We start from the raw sequence: 21,452 nt of genomic DNA on the forward strand, positions 1-21,452 counted from the left end.
TGATCTTAGTATTCCATTATCTCGTCTTTATGTAGTACCTAGTTTAAGATTGATTAGACGTCGCAAATTAGTAATTAATTATGGTTTAATAAGGGCATTTAGTATACAAAGGCTTGTGGTAATGGGATAATTGGTGCATTCAAATTAATTGATGTTTATGGTGGACGTGTTTCAAATATAATAGATTAATTAATTAATTTGTGTGTGATAATCGTGTGAGTTATGATTGTGATATAATTTTGTTATCAATATCGTATCCAATTTTATTAGTAAACTGTGTATTACACTTATAAAACATAACTTAATTTAAAAAATAATTAAAATAGCCAATTAACGTTAACATTTAAGTAACGCTTTCTCCACAAACAAATCACCTTTTCCTTTCCATTTTTTCCATTTTCAAAAAACACTTATAACTATAGGAACATTATTGTCACAACACAGATTTATTATGGGACAAAATTTTTTTTTCGAGTCGGCGTTTCGGACGCTCGTTTCGGCGGTCGAACCGCGCGGCTGCGTCTCCGCGGGAATCAAGAAATCAACTGAAGTGTTGAACAGAACTGCGTGTGTTGATCGGTCGCCAAAACGTTGCACAATTATCTATCTGACATTTAAAATTGGATCAGACGGTGCGTAGACTGTGGCGGGAGACGGGATGGCGCGAAATGTTTTGACTTTCTTTCTTTTGTTTTTCTATGTGCCTTTTTTTATTTGAATTTTTGTTACAGTGGCAATAGATAAAGCTAAGTTTTTTTTTTAATAGGCTGGTATTGGCGGTTAATTCACAGAAAATTAAAGACTTAAACAAAAAAAAGGTTGTTGGGATGTAGGGTAAAAATTACATATTTATTGATTCTGGTAAAATACGGGATACATTTCGTATGTGTAATTTGATGTAAACAACTTCAAAACAAACTAGACATGATCTAGTGTCCAGTGTTTATCTTGATTGCAGTATCTTACAGTTTAATTGGTGCTATTAGAAGCTATTAACGCTTAATAGGCGCTAGGTTAAGATCAGTGTAAGATAAGACACTTTGAAAATTACTTGAAGAACTTATTTTTGTATATTAGGTATAAATTAATTGCATAAGTTATTAATTAACTTGTAAGATTTTGTCATACTACAAGGATTCTAATGTAAGAGAAAAATAGGAAATCCTTATGAATTCAGAGTTACTTAAAAAAGTTAGCACTTCAAGAAATAGTTAGTACCTGTCTGTAGTTTAGTTTCCACAACATTTCAAGGTTTGTCACGACCCAAAAAAACATACATAGGTAAGTATTTATTTTCTGCATCCATTATATTACTTCACCGAGCAAAAATAAATAAATCAACAACATAAAAAAATACGTTTTGGCTCGACCACAAGAACCGTGCTCCCGGACTATCGAAGTTTGTTGACATCACAACACTTTTGTATTCGTGTTATTATATATTTTTGTCAATCTAAATGCGGGGCCATTCGATATAATGTATGGCTCAAAGGAAGATTACGCAGGTATGATCAAAGAATAAGAGAAGTTTATAGACTTTTTATTATATTGGAGGGGTTATCTTTGGGCTTAAGCCATCTGGGACAGCAGGATTGTTCGAAAGAGTGACCAGAGCCCATTTTACAACATTATGTTTCCTTTCCTACCTGGGTGGCTTTTCATAAATATCTGGCACTACCATGAAGGTATAAGACGTCAGATAGCCCATTTTTGTGAAGGGCCCTGATTGTTTGGTACCAAGCAATATTAGATATAGGGAACATCTACAACTATTTTCTATCTAGTTGATATAGACCCTTTTTCAGCAATTTCCACTCTGCTCTATTTTGGGCTGTTTTGATCCATTTTTTCCCTAAAATCCTGCTGATGTCATCTTTCCATCTCATTTGCAGCCTCCCGAATTGTCTTTTGCTGTCTCATGGTCTCCATTTCAAGATTATTTTAGAGCCCTACTAAGTATAGGATCAATACGTTACCCTCCAGAAAATTGGTTATCTTGTACATGTAAGGTTTTTATTAACCTCTCTTTCACCAGAATAATTCTGGCAATAGTCATTACAGTCGCGTCTAAACTCAGAATTACACCGATCATAAATCATAGTGTCAATAAAGATCAACTGTTTACAAAGATACCAAGTTTACCGATAGTTTTATCGCTAACATTGCCAACTTTAAACATAACACTTTGTTTCTGAATCAAGATCGTACACACATAACGAAGTTTGTACCATTTTGTTGTTTTACTGCCCAGATAGCAGGAGTCTGGAAGTTGTCAAAGTCAAAAGAGGTTTAATTCAAAAATTAAGACTTGACTAGGTTTATGCTTTGACTAATTTATTGTGTGGCATGGCTCAAAACAGAATAAAGCATTAGCTAAATTAAAGCTACAATATGTTGAGACAAAAATAACCTGACGATCTTCCACAATTAAGACTTAGAATTTTGAATGAACGAGAAAAGGTAAAAAGTCATTTTAAATAAGATACAGGTAGGTTTGCTTTTCAAATGGAGGACATAAAAAGATACACTTCGAAATAAGAAAGTTACTCAGAAGTAAGTACAAATTACCGGAATAAATACTTTATTAGTTTACCTACTTCAAAAGAAGGATGTCCTAATTCTGTTCAAACATAAAACATCTTCTAACACGACATACTTCTAGTAATTTATTATTCATCACGGCAATTGAACAAGATTTTTGAGAAACACCCACGAATGACGAACTCCTTACGATTCCAGCTTTCGGTAAAAATAGACCTATAAATTGGGTAATTCGGTATTAAATATAGACTGCCTGGGGATTCGGTAATTCGGGATTTGTAGGGACGCTAAATTGGGTTTTTATGCTAATGTGGTTCGACCGTGACCGTAGCCCCAATAGTAATACGTAGCTAGGAATTATGGACACAAATAGTTCGGGTTTACAGGAATTTTAGTGGACTTTTCATGCATTGTCGACCATAAGTTCTACAAATGTAGTCATACTATTTTCGTAGTTGAAACCTAGAGTAACAAAGTCCAGTTTGTTATGCATCTAGCATACCCCTTCTTATTATTTCCATATTGTATATAAAAAGGTCATTAGTTTCCCCCAATTTTGTCTTCCCCAAGTTTCAATGTTTCTACATAAACTATTATAATAATCAGACGATGCTAGAACGTCGTGGATAGAAATACATTTTCGGTTGTTATTTTCTAAAAAAAGGAGCTTCAGCTACTAAACTTGTAAGTAATTAGCTAATGTACGTATTTCCTAAACAAATAAAATTAGCCTACAGGTACATTTCCTATTGCTAACACAGACAACGATCCAGCCTATCTTTTTGCGCAATCGAGTTAGTTACGCTGCCCTGAACAAAGTAATTAAATCGTCGATAACTGAATTATATCGAGAGAGATACGTAGGACGGTAGCTGAGCACAGGTATAGTACTAGGTACGTACCTATGTATTGTTATAAAGCCCTTCTTCTTAATTGATTTCACGTTCTACACGGAATACCAGACTATTTTAAACAACAAAAACACACTTTTTGAGTTTATTGGAGTATTAACATACAACCAATGTTTACTTACATTAAAGTAATACAAATAAGTCATATTCGTTGTCACAGTCCAAAATCATACAGCTGGACTGCTGTCTCCCCCCCAGGTTAGGGTCGAGCCGACTGCACACAGGCGCCAAGCCAATTATCATAGGCAGCAGAAATTGGGCATGTGTGGTTGGTGAGCGCAGTGTAGGCCTGTGTAGGATATTTTTTTAGCCTCGGAGTCGCTGCTGCACATCTCCGGAGAAGGCATTATTCGATTGAAAAAAAAAACACAAATCAAACTGGCTTAAATGGGCACTCTTTAAAATTGAACGTAACCTACTTAACATCTTTCAGTAATTCCTGAACGACCACCCATGAAATAGGTGCACCGTTTTCCAAAAATCTAACGATATATTCATCAATACGTAGAAGAATAATGTGGCCACTTAATAAAACTGAGCTAGTACGTAAATTGCTGATATTTTGAGATATTTATGACTTTGAAATTGGGTCTGGACTGTTACATGCAATGTTTGGACTAGATACCAAATTGTTTCGTTGGATAATGGCCGTTTTCATGGACTGTTATTAATGTAGTAAGTTCAATTGTTATTTAGGTGTATTGTAATTGGATTATTTGGTTTGTCCCTTTGAAAGTTCACGAGGGGTTTGCCTGAGGTCGCTGAAGATGTTGGTAGATTTTAGTTAGAGGTGTAGAAGACAACTGTATTTCATTACTTTAATAACAAAGAAGGTTAAATGTACTTTTGTTTATTATCTCTGACTGAAAAAAATAAATGCTATGAGTGTATTTGATATCTTTCTGAATTCGAGTAGGTAGGTACCTAAGAAGTCAGGCGTAGAATTCATTCATAAACAACAAGTGTCTACCTACCCATAACAATTTATCACATAATAATTCGACAACTATGCGTGCAAATAACGTCACTAACACAAATCGAATATGGAGAAACATAAAAACAACTTACTCTTTCAATATTCGGGCGTCGTCTTCGAAAAAAATCAGAAATTCCACACAGATACATTGTTTACACTGTCACAGTTAATTACAGACTGACCTATTAATGAGAAATGTTTTGGAACAACAAAATAAAACAAATCACTTGGGGGTATTGCACCAAACTGAATGACATTGTCGCCGATAGCGCTTCGTAATAGCTATAAGAATTACTTGTATTGCACAGGGTGTAGTGTAAACAAATATTTTATAAAAAATTCAAATAAGAATTAATTGGGTCTTTGACTATATCATATATTATGTAAGTAAGTATTCCTTATTAAAGAAACTTAAAAATCTTAACTTAGCAAATGCTCAATTTTTCGGCTGACATTAAAATTTAAGAATTTTCAGAGTACCTACCTACGTTTAAGCAGCGAGCCTTGTTCATTTCTGTATATTTCTTTAAATAAGTATTATATCTACAGAAATGAGATGAGATTTACCACCACGATATTTCAGACTTATCAGCTTTCTAAGCAAAAGGGATTGAATGACCCATTTAGAAAATGTTTAAGTTTTAGGTATAGTCATTGTTCTAGAATAATAGGAACTTAAAAAAACTTGTAGTGGTTTCAAAATTAATAAAACTTTATAAAACAAGGGCCTCAAAACAGCATCCCACTGTACACAGCGTTAGTTAAAACCGCTTCAATCCTGCAGGAACTAAATACTATTAATTGTTGGTAGAAGTACTTGCACGCCTCGGCTGGCCAATAACGATGCTTTGTTTTATTCAATGATCATCGATATGCGTTTGATCATGACGATTTGTTGGTTGGTTGGTTTGGAAAAATCATTGAAATTGAATTCAATTTTAACTTGAATCTGATAGTAATAACACATCGTCTATCGGTCTATTGACAACTAGGTTAAGCAACGCTTGGCATTGTTGGTCCGTCGAGATACCTTTGCGTTTCAGAAGTATACATTGTATTGGTGAGCAAAGGCTGTCATGTGAACGTCCTTGGCTGCCGATACAATACAGATAGGTAATAAGGATTATAGTTTGTCCAGGTAGGTAACTGGGGTGTGGTGGTCAGATAGGCAGTTGCTCCATGTAGGTACCTATTGCAATAGTATCATGGTACTGAGGTACATTCGGTTAACCTGGAAGCTTACTAACTAGATACCTACTTGGAAAGGAAACTAGGTAGTTAGCAAATGGAGCATTTAACCTACTTCAAGGAAAATCAATGAAAATATAGTATGACAAGTACATCGTAGTTAAATAATTAATCTAACAAGAAGTCAGTGATTCATGAAAGCACTCTCACCTGTTGGCATTAACTCATATCATTCCATTTGGCAGTATGCTCTGACATTTGTCCCCCCATTACCCGTGTCTGTCATAAGGAGTTCAGGGAATAGAAGTTAGGAATTCAATTCACAAAATAATGTATAAGTCATGACAGCCAAGTGGTTAAAGCACTACCCTCTCAGGTGCCTGCGAGTGAGCCGGTTAGGGCAAGTAACTATGTAATTTAATCTATGTAATCTATGTTACATGCATCATTCTAAGTATAACTTGGACACCAAGTAAGAGAATCTCTGGTCCTCAACCTAGTTACCCGGTCAAACCAATACCCCTTGGTAGAATTAGTTGTAGAACTTTCTGGCTTCTAACTACCAGTAACGGTTGCGAAGATTAAAAATGACTCACCACTTTATCGTGCCTTCCGAAACACAGAGGAACTCGTAATGTTGAAGTGGTCGTATGAAGCTCCTCGATTATATCAGAAATATATGTAGATAGCAATAGTAGATTGGTAGGTAATTAGGTATATCAAGATACCGTAGCACAACTCAGGTACGGGGACAGTTTATTAACCGCAGAATAATAATGATTAATTTATACTTTAATTTGTAAACATTTATATTGATAACATGTGCAATTATTAGATAACTAGAGGTCGTGCATCTGTAGGGAGCTATGATAAAATATGATGTCAAATTATGTTAATACAAGATGAATGACCTATTTTATTAAAAAAAAAAACACAATTGTATTTCACTTAGCATCTATCACAAAAATTATATGGTAAGTAATTAATCAAACAAACTTACTCTAAATATTGTTTTTACTTAAGTAAAATTCTATCTCTTAAAATACTTCCAAAAGCTTACGAAGAAGGACGTATTTCGTGATCAAAACAACTATTGATTCATGTATATCTCCATAGCTATGCATTTCAAAGTTTATCGAAAATGGCCCATTTAGAAGAAGAGTTAACTTTCAATGCTAAAACTGCCATCAAACTTAAAATGATGGAGAAAACTACATACCTAGTCTGTATCCACATTTTGTTCATGACAATTTTGGCGATAGAAACTTTTTTTTAATTCTATTTTTTTTACTGTTCGGGTTTCCAAGAGAACTGTATTGAGCATGTCAGATAGGCAGTCGCTCCATGTAATACACTGGTACTCAGCTACATCCAGTTGGACTGGAAGCCGACCCCAACATATTTGGGAAAAGACTAGGCAGATTATGATTATTTACAGTACTCGATAACTAATTTTACCGTTCCGAAATTAGCTACTAGTGATTTCACAATAATCAAAATGTCATTATGCTTACGCAATGTTTTATTCATAACTGCTCACTGAAGGTACGTTTTGAATACTAGCTGCTGACTGTAATTCCCAAACAATTACAGTCAAACGTGCTGCTACCGCTTCGATCCAAAACGGTTTCATGTAAATACATACAAACCAGTAATGCAACTGCGGCCGATTTCGCATGCCGTCGCGGCATGTGGGGTGCATTAAAATCGCACCTTTACATTATGACTGTTACAAAGTCACTAAGCTAAAGCAGCCAACTTCAGAACGGCAGTCTGTACCTAATACATAGGTGTATTTAATTAATCTCATAGACAACCAGTAATTTTAAACTAGGTACCAATTTTAGCAATGCTATGAAGACGAATCATTATCTTCGTTTAGACGGTCTCCGAAATAGAACCTCCTTCTTTTTGCTTGTGGTTTATCCATTTCGACTGCTGTTTGTTTTTCCACGTTGTTTTTCCGACAGTAGGCTCTTACTTGTCCTTTCAATTCTTTGTACGGTTTTGACCTGACCACTGCCGTAAAGTGCCTGTAACCGACGCCTCCTCTCAGCAGCACGGGAATTCCTACGGTCGACTCTAGTGCCAAGTACGTCAGCTATAAAATAGGAAATTTGTATTATTATCAGTCTACTAATTTCTTAAATAAACTACCGAGAAACATCTTCGACAAGGTAGGTACCTACCAGTCTAGGTCTACTAATTTCTTCAATAGTCTACCAAGACATGTCTTCGACAGGGAAAGCATAAAAGTACCTACTTAGATCACAACTATTGAGCAACATGGCCAGTTCTTATAAAAAAACGTAGATTTAACATAGAAAAATAAACACGGCCATAGAAAGGTGCTTGTAAAGATTTTGTAGGTACATTAAAGGCGAAAATTCAATTGTTAAGCACTGGCAACTCTTGATTAAATATCTAAGTCTTATCTTATCTCTAAAATTAATTTGGTACTGCAGTGCACTTTATGGCCTGCCTCCATGTGCATGAGCAATCAAAACTGAATTAGGAAAGTACTTATGCGCCTGGCGAAAGACGAGGATTTTTTGCCGTATTTTTAAGTTTTAATTAAAGCTAATAACATTATTTTGTGGATGACTTTAGAAATTGTTTTTGCTTACGTGGTAACTGCTAAAAATAAGAAATACTTAAAGCTATAATAAACTGGTCCTGTAGTTTGTGCATTGAATATTTGATTAGATCTACCTTCTAGCTAGAGAATAACGAAAAGGTTCTTATATCCTCACTAATTAATAAGAGGTGTGGAGACAAATTGGGGTGACCTTTGCCCTGCGGTGGAACCGTATGCACTTGCTAAAAAAATATTCTTACTAACTAATATTTTAAAAGCGAATTTAACACAGACTGCCCGGTCACACCAAGTCTACTGAACTTTCAATAAATTTTAGTAGGTACAGAAAAGACTTGAGCCAGAGAATCCCTCAGGTGGCGATAGAGCAGAATTAGAATGTTCAGAATGAGAATCGAATTGAGCAGGCTAGTACTTACTAGGCAATCAAACAGTCCTTTAGTGATGATTTTCTGGCCTTCAGGCTGGGCTTCAAAGTCAAACCTCTTCCTAAACACTCTCTCGTCATCTTCGTGCCTCGCACCTTGGAAGAGTGATGTGTATACAGCCAGCCGAGGTAACTTTTCCTTCAGCTCGGGCAGAGGTTGTACGTGAGCTTCCAAGTTGTTAAAGTTTATGAATAAATTGCTTTGATTTTTCGTCTTCTTATTTCTAAGGGCAAATGTATTATTATAAAAACGTTTTTCAATTAGATCAGTAAAAAAGTATCCTTGGTATGGCTTTGATAAGCCTTTGTCTATTTTTCTTTGTAATAAGAATTTAATTATTCCAGCTTTTATATTGCAGCTTTGAAATCAGTTCATACTTGCATCACGTACTTACCCAGCTCCATCTTCCAAAACAGTTGTATTCGGCTTCTTTGTATCCGAGTTAGTAACATTTGTCTTCGCATCAACTAAATGCACGAATATTAAACAACAGAACGCGATATGTAAGTCCATGGTTATTCTTGTAACTAATTATTCTTCTTGGTCAACAAATATCAAATTAATAGCTAAATATTTCAGCTTTGTGGTATTATATATGACCAATATGCCCTGCGGTATTTTACGACTTTTTTATAGGCCCGCCTAATGTTTTCCACCATATGCCAGTTATAAAATTTTCCGTCAAGGTCACAGAAAACAATCATCCATGTTTTATGGATAATTTTTCAATTGCATAATTAAGTTTATAGGTATTTTTCTGTACACGAGCGTAACTATCGTTGGAAACGTTGAACTGTGGCGTCATCCCACCTGATTTTATAGCTAAATCAAATGAATGTAACTTATGTAACTATAACATTTCTGTTATAAAATTATAATTAATTAACACTCCAACTTTCTTTTTATGTTTTCTGCAGGCTCATATACGCAAAGATGGCCGTAAAATAAAGGTAAAAAGAACTTGTTCAGTGTGAGTCAAAAAACATTTTGTGAAAACGAAATATTCGCTGAATAAGTAGGTACCCTGCATTTCTAAATATTTCCTGTGCCTAAAAAAGTAGGTAGGCTTTATCATTTCTTGGGCCCTAGATTATCTGCGTACCTATATACCAAGTATTTAGCTTTTATTTTTAGCGTTTTCCTATTTTATTTTAAACTAGCTTTTGCCCGCGGCTTCGCTCGCGTTAAGAAGTATTATTATTAATTAGGTATGGTTTTTGCGGCTTTACTTTTGTTTAGCGTGTGTAAAAAATTAGGGCCTACAAAACTTCTTTGTACACAATATTCTTTACTAACCTGTCATTAGGCGCTAAAACTATTAAGTTATTGGGTGAACTTAGGTACTCGTGAGCAAGCAACATAAAACTGTCCATGAGAGAAGCAATGTTCTCTCAAGTCAATACCCGCAAATTTGAGAGTTTGCCCCTGAGACTTATTTATTGTCATGGCAAAGCAGACTTTTAGGGGAAACTGTAATCGTTTAAATTCGAACGGGATATTGTTAGGTATTAATGGGATTCGTGGTATAAATACCTACAGTTTCCCCTGTTGCATTTAAGAACTTCTCAACATTTAGAACTAAACATTATTTTGTTCGTTCCATTACGTACTGATAGGTTCAGACTAATACATTTTACATCCTTCATCATCCCTTATTTTATCACCCGTGGGGGTTGAATGGGGGTTGAATTAATCAAAATCGTATTTAAGCGAACGTCATCATAAAATTCTGATTCGTCATCAGGACTTCTTCATAAAATCTAAGAAGATGTATACAAACTTTCATCCCCTATTTTATCCCCTTAGGGATGGAATTTATCAAAATCCTTTCTTAGGAGTTGCCTACGCCATAGTAGCTTTATGCATGCAAAGTCTCAGTCCGATCGGTTTAAAATTGACAAAGTTTCATACAAACTTTTATCCCCTATTTTATCCCCTTGGAAGTAGAATTGATCAAAATCCTTTCTTAGCGGATGCCTACGTCATAACATCTACCTGCATGCCAAATTTCAGCCCGATCCGTCCAGTGGTTTCAGCTGTGCGTTGATAGATCACTATGTCAGTCAGTCAGTCAATCAGTCAGTCACCTTTGAGTTTTATATATTTAGATTATTTGTGATACAGGCATTATGTTATTATTACTTATTCTTTGATAATGTGTATTTTTAAGTGGAAGAAACCATAATTGTATGTTAAGTTTTGGGTTACATGTATATCTAAATATTTATGTGCAATAATAAGTGCAGAGACTTATGTTTGCTTGCTCTTTCCTATTTTATCTTAAATTATTTGTGATACAGGCATTATGATAATAGAGATAGTTGTATTAAGGATTTTTATTTGCCTCTCTCCTTACAAAATGTGCTGTATAATATTCAAAAGGATAAATGGTGATCTGTAACACAGGGGTAACCTTAAACAGACACCATTCTCTTACAAAAGCAACCTGTATTGTAATGTACTTAACACTGTAATTGAAGAGAAAATAAAGATTTTTATTTATTTATTATTTTATATTATTTATTATTTAAATTGGTTCAGTAGGTTAACAAAACGACTAGTTTTGTGTATGACAACCGAATGGACTAAGTTAATTTCGAATTTATTATAATAAGTAAGGCGATGTGCAATATTACGTATTGTTTTAAATTAACCATAACCATGGAGCCAGGGGGGAGACACTCCGTACATTTTGACAGCTAAGTGAATGAAGAGTCGCCACCTTTTATTTGGCCCGGAAACTATTTACTATCTAAAAGATACTTTAAATTACCAACAGATGGCACTACACTATAATCGTTTTTGTTTGTCAATATAAAATTATTTGTGCAATATTAATTAGAGAAAAGTATGAGGAAAATATTAGACACTTAAAAAAAAAGATAAATTAGGCGAATAAATTAAATACGGTTTGAAAAAGCACAAATATCAATTTTAATCTAAAAAGACCTGGTGTCAGTATTCCAAGTAACTTAACAAAACCGATCATCGATCATAACAAAATATCAATATGGCGGTTTTTGCATTCTGCGTACACGCGTATAAAAAGTAATAATACATAATAATTATTTGTTTTCCTTCGACCTTTTACTATATTAACGATGACATTTTCTATTAGGGTAAGTAGCATAATGTAACTATAACGATAACCAATGTTATAGTTACATGGTGCTATTTACCCTAATAGAAAATGTTATGAATATGATGCATATATATTTTTATAGCTATAGCTATGTAGGTAGTTCGGGGCCAAGTTAGAGAGAGATGGCGCATTGACAAATAGGTTTGCATGATTATCACGCAAGAGGGCTCTCTTTTCCCTATATATTACTTTACTCTTTGCATGGAGCGATGTAACTGAAACATGTCTGTTAGCGCAAAAATAAAACGCATTGACATTGACAGCTTTCGATTGATTGGGTAGTCTTGTCAACCAGTTTTCTTGCTTTGTATTTTCTATATTATTTCAATAAATTAAATTATGTGTGTAACAAAAACAGCCCATTTATAAATTAAATCATAACGAAGCTTGATCTCTCCTATTTTTCATTCGCTGAACATATACAATGGACGGTAAGAGCGGTAAAGAAAGATTAGTTTATTGTAATTAAATTTTATTCTTAAGTATTAATATTATCGCTATTTTAGGCACTTCTGCTAAGAAATCAACATCTTTTGAGACATTGGTCATTCAGAATATAACCAATGTGAACGAACTGAAAGCAAAACTCAACGACATAATTAAAACCGGGAAAGATTACGAATATGACGTATCCTCCTGCATTAAATCTCTCATAACGAGCAGTGACCAAGAAATTGTGCAGTTAAGTATAGAGGCAATCGCAGAACTTGTTAAATGTGAAGAAAAGCGCGAGACATACGCTGTAAAAGACATAATAGGCCCTATACTGGACATATTGAGGAAAGAAACTACCACGGATAATGTTGAGCTCGTCAAGCAGTGCTGCCGGGCTCTTGGCAACTTGTGTTGTGACTGCGACACGGCGAGACGTACCATCATCTCCCTCGATGGTATAACAACCCTCATAAAACTCCTGGAAAAGAGCATAGACATGCAGTTACAGGAAATACAAACTTTATCGAGTAAATCTCTGCTAAACTTTGGTATAGGTGGTGCGGAGTTCACAGAGTCTATATACCAAGGAGGTGTGGTCGATCTGGTGCAAAGAATATTGACTATAGAGCTGAAGAAGCCAGATTTTGATGATGATACAGTGTCAACTTGTTTGTTGATCTTGAGTGTTATAAATGATAACACTCCGGAGTTGTTGTACAATGAGGTGATTAATAAGACCGTACTGAGAGTGCTGAAGGAAACATCTAATGTGGAGATATCAGAACTCTGTCTTGATCATTTGCACGCTCAGGCTGAACATGGTAGGTATTTTGTTAGAGGTTATAATGTAAATACTGTTCAATATACACGTCAATTGTGAAGATATGTTTTTTTTTATGACTTAATCTTTTGCTTGTTGTTATTCCTGGACTGTTTGGCCAATCATAACAGAAGTAAAAAATAGATTTCAGTAAATCCTATATTTATTTGACTTACAGGTTTTTTCAGTAAATATTAGTTTCATGGAATATATATCATGGAACAATTCTAATTTGGTTTTACAGAATCCGTAAAGACCCTAATAGCCAAAGAGGAAGGGGTACAACTGGTGTGTTCTCGACTGGAGCAGCTGGTCGCCAGGCATGAGGCCGGGGAACTCAATGCTGATGATTCAGAAGTGGAAGCTATCATGAAGCAAGCCTGTGAGCTGGTCATCATTGTGTTGACTGGAGGTAAAATACACTACATCAGGTAGACCATATAATTTAATAAAAGGGTTCAACAACATTTTATAAGACATTTAAAAAGAAAAGATGTTTTAAGCTGAAAAGTTTGAGTCAAAATTGGTGGTTTCATCATCACCATCTGCTTAGTCTTTTCTTATGAACCAACTTCTCTGAATTCCTAACTCAGTTAACTAGGCAAGTCAATACATTACTCCTGCTAAATCATGCCTTATAATGTTAAATCACACAAAAGATAGCTTGCTAGCAACTGTAGTCAAAAAACATATAATTCCTTTTTAGTGAAAAATTCTATGAAATGTCAGTTTTAACAAATTCCATGTTTCTATTCCCTAGATGAAGCAATGCACATTCTCTACAACAACGGAGTGGGTGAAGTATATCAAACAGTGGTGAAGTGGCTGAACTCCACTAACTATCAGCTACTGACCACCGCTGTACTGGCTGTCGGTAACTTTGCTAGACAAGACGATTACTGCACCCATATGATGCAGGACAAGATTTTTGATAAGCTGTTGGGTAAGACCAATTTGGTTTCCTTTATATAAGAGTTTGAAATGTTATGGTTTTAAGTCTGAAGGCATGTTTTATGCACTCTCATTTGAATAAAATCCATGATATCATAAACAGCTTCCTGCCCTTATCCCAATTTAATTTTAGGTCGGCGCAACATCTTTTCTCCTGCCATACTCTTCTATCTGCCGCATTCTCATAAGCAACTGAAAATTGGTCCTGACTGCCAAAAAAAATATCAGATGTTTTCAAGATGGCATTAATAAGAAAACAATAAGATTTTATTACAATCCACAATTATTCTAAATTATTTTTGATATTCCAGATATATTCGAAGTATACAACAGCTTCAGCATTCAAATGCAGAAAGATCCTGAAAAGAAGCACCCTATAGACTCAGTCACAGTGATCAAAGTACAACATGCAGTGTTATCGTCCCTACGTAACTTGTCTGTGCCGGTCGGTAACAAACGTGTGGCAGCCGCTCAGGGCAGGGCTGGACCGATGCTGATGAATGCGCTGCCTAATACTGAAGATCATCATGTGGCTTATAAGTTGTTGGCTACGATTAGGTTGCTGGTGGATGGGCAAGGTTGGTTTTGATTTTGTTTTTTTTTTTTATATTGTTGCTTATTATTTAATTTTTATGATATTTGCTGCAAAGTCGAGCTCGCCGATATGTGATGAAACCATATTCATTTCTGAAAAGTAGGTAATATTTCACCATGTTTTTAAATAAAATTATATGATTTCTGAAACTTACGCGATTATTAGACATTTAAATAAAACTACTTTTACAGATTTTATCGCGGTTATATTAATATTAGTTTGTTTACATATCAACAACATATTTCGTAAAGTATTGGTAGCCGACATGAAAGAAAAAAAAAACACGGAAAATAGCTGTGTTACTAAAAATGTGTGTTACTAAAGTCACGGATTACCTAACAAATGGAGTACACACCAACAATAACTCACTCCCCACTGTACAGAGGGCGTGGCGATGCAGCTAGCCAGTAACTCGGCGGCGCTGGCGGCCGTGGCGCGCTGGGGGCAGGCGGGCGAGCACGCGGGCGCGGCGGGCGAGGCGCCGCGCCTGCTCGCCTGGGCCGTGCGACAGCTACGACACCACACACACTGGAGGCATATCGTCGAGGTACTAATAACCAGGGCAAGAATGTATCGAGTTCAAGATACCTTTAGAACGTCACTACGTGATTTTATTTTCAAATAATACCCCTATCCAAAGTTAGCTTCTACGTTAGGCCACTACGCAAATCCCCTGCTGCGCATGTTTGATACATGAATAACGTCTCATTTCAGAGGAAGTTTTTAACATCGTGGCGATCGCTTCATTACTCCAAATCTTTTATATTAAAAAAAAAGATCCCCAATTAATAGTAGCACATTAAGTTTTTTTTACTTTCACAGGTGGATGGCTGCATATCAAGTCTAGTCAACATGCTGGTCGCATCTCACTCACTGATGCAGAACGAAGCTATTCTAGCTCTCACACTTCTCGCCATAGAATCACTCAAGAAACTCTCTCCTGAAAGCCAAACAGACTATGACTACGAAAAGAACTTTGTCGCCCAGTTAATAAAGTCGGAAATCGGTAAGCACGTCACGATCCTTATTGATACCAACTGCGCGAAAATGCCCGTTGAGGTAGCCGAGAATTTACTCGCGTTCTTAGACATAACGTCTAAGAATAATAAACTCGCATTTGATTACAAAGAAGCTAAAGTTCACGAATGGTTAATGAAATTCTCAGATTCAAGGAATGATTTGACCGCCGACATGAAGTCTTGTATTTTTGGTGTTTTCTCAGCAATATCAAATAATGGGAAAGGGGAATAAGCTTTTCCATTACATTGCAATCAAGTTGTCTGAAGAGAAACACCAACCGTCTTACCACAAAAACTTTTAAACGTCAGTTTATGCCTTGTCTAAAAAAATTTCAAATTATGACGTTGACATATGGTTCATTTTGTAGCCAAAATTTTATTAGACAAGTGTAAAACAGGGTTTAAAGTTTTTGTAGTAAGGCCACAAATGTTTTAGGCTTGATTATCGAACTGGCCAATTTTGTTGAGCATGGTTGAGTGTGACTTTATTATTAAGTACCAATGGTTTTGTTCTAATTGTTAATAACACCTGGTTTTGAACAAAAGAGGGGATAGATTTAACTCAAGCAGACCAACTTATTATTGTTACATAAGAACCACAGCTGATTATACAAATGAAGTTTTCCTATTACCTTATCGCAAATTAAAATTTCTTGAACCATAAACCAGGTACAACATAATTATGAACTTGGAGGAAAATCCGCCATTATGTCATCGTGAGTACTCCAATCATTGTTTTATCTGTGGTTGCGAAATACGAGTACTTATTTGGCTTCTGTCTAGCCAAAAAATATTTGTAGTAAATATTAATTTTCGAGCAATTATTTAATCAATTCTTAGTCTATTTGCATGTGTGATAATCATGATAGAAACTATTACATTTATTTTAAGATCAAGTGGTTATTGTCGCTAGTTTAATTTTAAATAGTATTCTACAACTTTTATAGATGTATGCCCGGTTACCAAGAATAACGACTGTTTATTTTACCTGTGGGTATTAAAAACTGATCCTGGATTTTTGAGTTATTATAACCGGGTATCAGAGAATATCGAGATATTAATAAAAAAACAAATCCTCCTACATTTTTGTAAGCTTTTTGACTTCTCTCTCTAGTCATAGTTTTAAATATTTCTCTACTTCGGTAAAAGCTAGAATTTTGTGCATTTAAACTTTACTGTGTGATGTTTATGCGTATTTTCGTATATAAGACATTTATTTTTGCGATTCTCTCGAATTTTTACATTCCAACATTTTAAACTTTGCCTTTTTATACTGTCAGTGTATCTAATCTATGATAGCTTGCTTGTCTATTGAATCAGAAATTAATTACAAATCTTACATCAGAAGACCAGAAATATCATTATTTACATTTACATTTCTTCTCCTAATTAAAAACCAATTTCTTTCCAACTCACGATTCTATCTTTATTACCTACCATAGATTGTGTGAACTCCTAATTTGTCATTAATTTCTGATCAAGTAAAAAAAAATAACGGTTGTATTTTAAAACGTAATCACATACAAAATAATAGCAATACTGATGAATACTCAAAGTACAATGTAGATTCACATAGTGAATTATATACTGTAATATTAAATAATTCAATTTTTTAATATTTAGTACGCAAAGCTTATTTATCGTCATAGTTACGAACTTAGTGAGGGCACGCCTCTGAACGCAAACCAGAAAGAATTACACTGTTAACAAAATAAAATATTCAAAATTATTTTTGTACTCTTGTGAAAGCTATTGTGAAAGCTTTGTTATTCAAGATTGTGAAAGCTATATGAACGCACATATTTCTCGTTCAAATGGTTGGTCGGAAAATACGTAATCTTCCAATGTTGTTACAGGATTTAAAAAATAGAAGTTTAAACATAACGGTGAATGAAAACAAATGTTGCCATGTTTTTATTTTCTATGCAAAAATAGAAATATGTTAGGTAGAGGCGTGTTTCTAATCCTATTCACTTTAATCGTAAGAATTTTGATAATCCGATAGTGCACTTATTGAATAGTTTGGATTGGCGCTTGACTCGTAAAGTGTACAATTAGATACCCTAGTATTGTTAGACTACGCTAAATATGTGTGTTCACTAATGTATTAGTTTTATTTTGTCTTTTCGTCAATTCTATTATACATATTGATTATTATAATTGTGTATTTGTAGCTGGCTGTCAATGTGGGATGATATCACATTTCAATAGAACCTTGTCACTTTTTTTTATCTGAGAACAGTATTTGTGGGTCTAATAAAGTGAGTTTGACAAGGTTATTGCAATAAGCCCAGCTTTATATCTACAGGAATGTACTGAAAATATTTTCAAATCAATAACCAAGCTCATTTTACAAGCATTATTTTACCATAGTAGCATTTATACATTAAATGGCAACACAGTTGTAAAGCAAAGTTTTCGTTAATAAAACTCTTTCGATACATACTCCTTTATTAGGGGTATTCTATTCTGCTCAGCCATAAGGCCTAACAATTATTATCATCAATCCCCACCCACCTTACTGTGAAAAAATAGGTTGTTACAAAGATTTAATGAAACCAACCACCTAAATGTTAATTTTAAGTATAAAAGTGCTATTTTCAATTTTTTTCCAAAGTTTCATGCCATGTAGTTCGACCAGAAAAGAGTTCTGAAGCCAGCTTCAAGCATTTATTAATTATCAACATATTTTGTATTATTCAAGTTATACATCCATTTCTATAGTTTTACACTAGTTTTCACCTTTTCCAACATTTTTCTGGTCGATTTAAAATATTAGCATATTGAGCTTTATAGTTTATTAGTGTTAAATATTAATCTTGTTAATGCACTTTTATTGATATAGTTTTATGGACCAATATTTATAAATTATTATTATCAATATATTGTCATCAAGATTGGAACCCATTTTTGTATTATTTTACATATTCATTGAATACACCTAACATAACCAACTGATCTGTTTCTTGCATCATTATATATAAAGATGGGCAAAAGTGTATAAAAATGTGCAAAAAGGAATGACTGAGCATACTAAAGTCCATACATTATTGCCATTATAAATATGGTAAGCTCAGATTTGCACTACTTGGTCATCATGGTAAAAAAAGTATAAATTTAGGCCTCTAAAATAAACAATAAAACTCAAAGCGAGTGTGACTAATCTTGATGATAAAATGTATTGAATAAAAAAAGCATTGTTATAGATATTAATAGATTTTCGCTAAAATACATTATATTCTACATGTATCTGTTGTTTTATTTCAAGAAAATTCAAATTAATATAGAAAAATCTTTATTTACAATATTTACTTAAGTTTACTTGGAGAAATATAATAATGTAATTACTTACTTGATTAAATAAGTAAACTTAAAAGAGTTGGCACAATATTGCTGAATGCAAAAAAAAAAACATTGGTTAAGCATTAGATACAAAACAGCACAATTAACATATTGTGGACATTTCACCACACAATTGTTGCACAGAATTGATCACTACACTTTGTTCTAAGTTTCGCGAATATTTTAGAAATTATGACAATCAATTTGTTACTTGCTAGAGAAAGTAGACAAGAAGGAACATTTGTGTGCGTTATCGGCACACCAGTGGATCTCGTATTACGGAATGAATCATTTTTAAGCCTTTGAAAAGTTTAACAACTAGAATCAAACTTAGTTATAATTTTGACGTTCATAAGTGCTTGTAAAGGCCTAAATGAAATAAATGATTTGACTTTGACTTTTATTCAAAAGAAAAAAATCAATGGATTTTGCACTCTTATCATTTGTGGTGTACCAACTTATGAACTACATAGCCAATATAATGATTAAATCATACAGTATCATCAAGTTGTAAGTACGATCGCTCCTGAATCATGGTGGAATGTTTGCTTATGGTCATGCGGAACTTCAGTTCTTCATCTGATATGAGATGGTCACGTAGTATCGGTCCCCTGTTGCCGCAGCCGGCCACTGTAATAAGAATAATTGTGGGTTAAAAATATGAATACGCTATGATTTTTAGTTTATCTTTTAAAAATTGCAAAACTACTAAACTACTTTGAATGACAGTTTGTACATAGATAGTCTAGTTTTGTGGTGATAGACAAGGAAAGTAAAGAGTTTGAAAGTGGATCTGCCAGGATGCAGTAAAATTGGGGGAACAGTATAACATAAGACAAATAATATACAATGAGTGTGAAGTGATAACAATGAGATACATTAAGAAAGCTTTAAGATCCAAAATGTATTTAAACAGAATATATCATACAAATTACCTGGGCATTTAGTTCTAGGTTTGGTGGAGATCAAATTCAAAATAGCATCTTTCTCATAGATATGGCCACAAACTGAGTTCTTTACTGGGTCTGTGACTGGCCTCTTTGTGATGGGATCCAACTGAAACAAACTTCAATTATAAACAGAGCAGTATACATACATATGTATAGTAAATTCAGTTTTGATAATTTATGTTGAACAAAAACAAAATATACTAATGGAATAAGGTTGTTCTGAAACTATTAAGTTGATACTTACATATTGATCCTGTGATTCAGTTATGGCTAAGTCTGATTCATCCAAATTATCTGTAAAATACATAATTAGTACATTAAAATAACCATGAGGAAGTACAGTGATCAATTACAAACTGCAGTACAACTAATTAATTAGAATGATGTTAGCATCATCACTCAAACTCACATATATTTAAAATGTGATATCCCACTAATATAATTATAATAAGGAGTTTTTGGGATTGTTTGTATTTTGCCAGTAATATAGCCTATATAGAATGCCATATAGGCTTTTTTTAATCTATATCTAGGGAATAGTTCCCTTAGATGTTGGGACATACAAAAGTACCAGTTTGAACCAGTCTACAAGGGGAACACCACTAGTACATAATTAACATAAGTAATGGTCTTACTTGAGGCACTTTCTGTTCCTTGTTGTATTCTTTTCTTGAATTCCATCATATATGGGTGGTTGTCGATCTTGAGGCGTTTTCCAGCTAAAGCTGACAAGTGTGACTGAAACCTCTCTTCCAGGGTGTCCATATTTGAGGTATCAGTCTCTCTCTGGAATCATTTGACGGTAATTAGACCTCATTTGCATTGAAGGATGAACAAAAGCTTGTAAAAGGTAATTAATTCAGTCTATAGGAGTTAAGACATAGATATTAATTTACTCTATATTTTGTAATTAATTGCAATGTTGGACTGTAAATTTACTATCTATGTAAGTTTGAAGTGGTTGTTGAAAGAGGAAGATTATGATTATGACTCATCAATAGCAAATTACATGTATCTCAGGCATTGTAATGAAATGACAGTAGAATGTATAACTTTTAATGAAAACTCCTTCTCCAAAGGCTATCCTTGGTTGTAAATAATGACGATACCTGTACTTATGCTAAATTTAATCAGGCCTACACAGCTTCTAGGCAAATTAAAGATAGGTAACCTAAAAAATATATAGCTCAAGTACTTAAACTGTTTAGTCACCTTTGCTCTTTCCATAGCTTCAATAGTAACATCTTGCTGGGCTTCTAAAGTGCAATACTGCTGCACAAACATCTTCAGTTTATCAAATTCTGCTTCTTTCTCTCTATCTAAATATTTTGATACATTGTCTGTACACAAATACAAGCTAGTAATGCACTGTTTTCTTAAGTCGGCTAAGTCATTGTCTGCCATTGTAACGTTATATAAGTTAGTAATTAAAATAAAACAGCAAAGCGAATTGTGTCTTGACTCAACAACAATTTTGCAAGAGGTCAACAAACAAACAAAACAATTCCCGCCATTTTGTTTTAAAAATTTCATGACATATGACAGTGACATTTTTGTG

The 21,452-nt window shown here is 34.2% G+C and overlaps 4 protein-coding genes across 9 annotated transcripts in view; 1 reads left to right on the top strand and 3 right to left on the bottom strand.

Annotated features, from left to right (window-relative positions):
• LOC110370446 (uncharacterized protein ZK1073.1) overlaps positions 1 to 4,681 on the bottom strand; it is a 48,717-nt gene extending 44,036 nt beyond the window's left edge. For 4 of the 6 annotated variants that reach the window (XM_049846847.2, XM_049846846.2, XM_021326245.3 and 1 more), the window contains exon 1: positions 375 to 575. In XM_049846847.2, coding sequence (XP_049702804.1) covers positions 375 to 397 — 23 coding nt within the window. In that variant the 5' untranslated portion in view covers positions 398 to 575. Of the gene's footprint in view, positions 1 to 374; positions 576 to 4,520 lie in introns of those variants that run through there. The other 2 variants (XM_021326249.3, XM_021326248.3) reach the window with 1 other exon arrangement.
• A 2,662-nt stretch (positions 4,682 to 7,343) lies between these two features.
• On the bottom strand, positions 7,344 to 9,416 carry LOC110370483 (uncharacterized). The gene is made up of 3 exons (XM_021326304.3): positions 9,035 to 9,416; positions 8,632 to 8,863; positions 7,344 to 7,717 (listed from the first exon to the last, which is right to left on the bottom strand). Exons 1-3 carry the CDS (start codon positions 9,151 to 9,153, stop codon positions 7,469 to 7,471), a joined length of 600 nt encoding a protein of 199 aa, XP_021181979.3. The 5' UTR covers positions 9,154 to 9,416; the 3' UTR covers positions 7,344 to 7,468.
• Positions 9,417 to 12,035: 2,619 nt separating this feature from the next.
• Positions 12,036 to 18,851, top strand: LOC110370485 (GTPase-GDP dissociation stimulator vimar). The gene is made up of 7 exons (XM_064034230.1): positions 12,036 to 12,213; positions 12,289 to 13,038; positions 13,282 to 13,449; positions 13,798 to 13,980; positions 14,300 to 14,566; positions 14,967 to 15,130; positions 15,406 to 18,851. The coding sequence occupies exons 1-7, from the start codon at positions 12,207 to 12,209 to the stop codon at positions 15,832 to 15,834; spliced, it is 1,968 nt and encodes a 655-aa protein (XP_063890300.1). The 5' UTR covers positions 12,036 to 12,206; the 3' UTR covers positions 15,835 to 18,851.
• A 29-nt stretch (positions 18,852 to 18,880) lies between these two features.
• On the bottom strand, positions 18,881 to 21,370 carry LOC110370466 (E3 SUMO-protein ligase NSE2). Its single transcript, XM_021326278.3, has 5 exons — positions 21,107 to 21,370; positions 20,530 to 20,680; positions 20,139 to 20,188; positions 19,880 to 20,000; positions 18,881 to 19,574 (listed from the first exon to the last, which is right to left on the bottom strand). Exons 1-5 carry the CDS (start codon positions 21,296 to 21,298, stop codon positions 19,435 to 19,437), a joined length of 654 nt encoding a protein of 217 aa, XP_021181953.3. The 5' UTR covers positions 21,299 to 21,370; the 3' UTR covers positions 18,881 to 19,434.
• Positions 21,371 to 21,452: the final 82 nt, after the last annotated feature.

The sequence above is a fragment of the Helicoverpa armigera genome, chromosome 4 (assembly GCF_030705265.1).
Source record: "Helicoverpa armigera isolate CAAS_96S chromosome 4, ASM3070526v1, whole genome shotgun sequence".
Classification (NCBI taxonomy): domain Eukaryota; kingdom Metazoa; phylum Arthropoda; class Insecta; order Lepidoptera; family Noctuidae; genus Helicoverpa; species Helicoverpa armigera.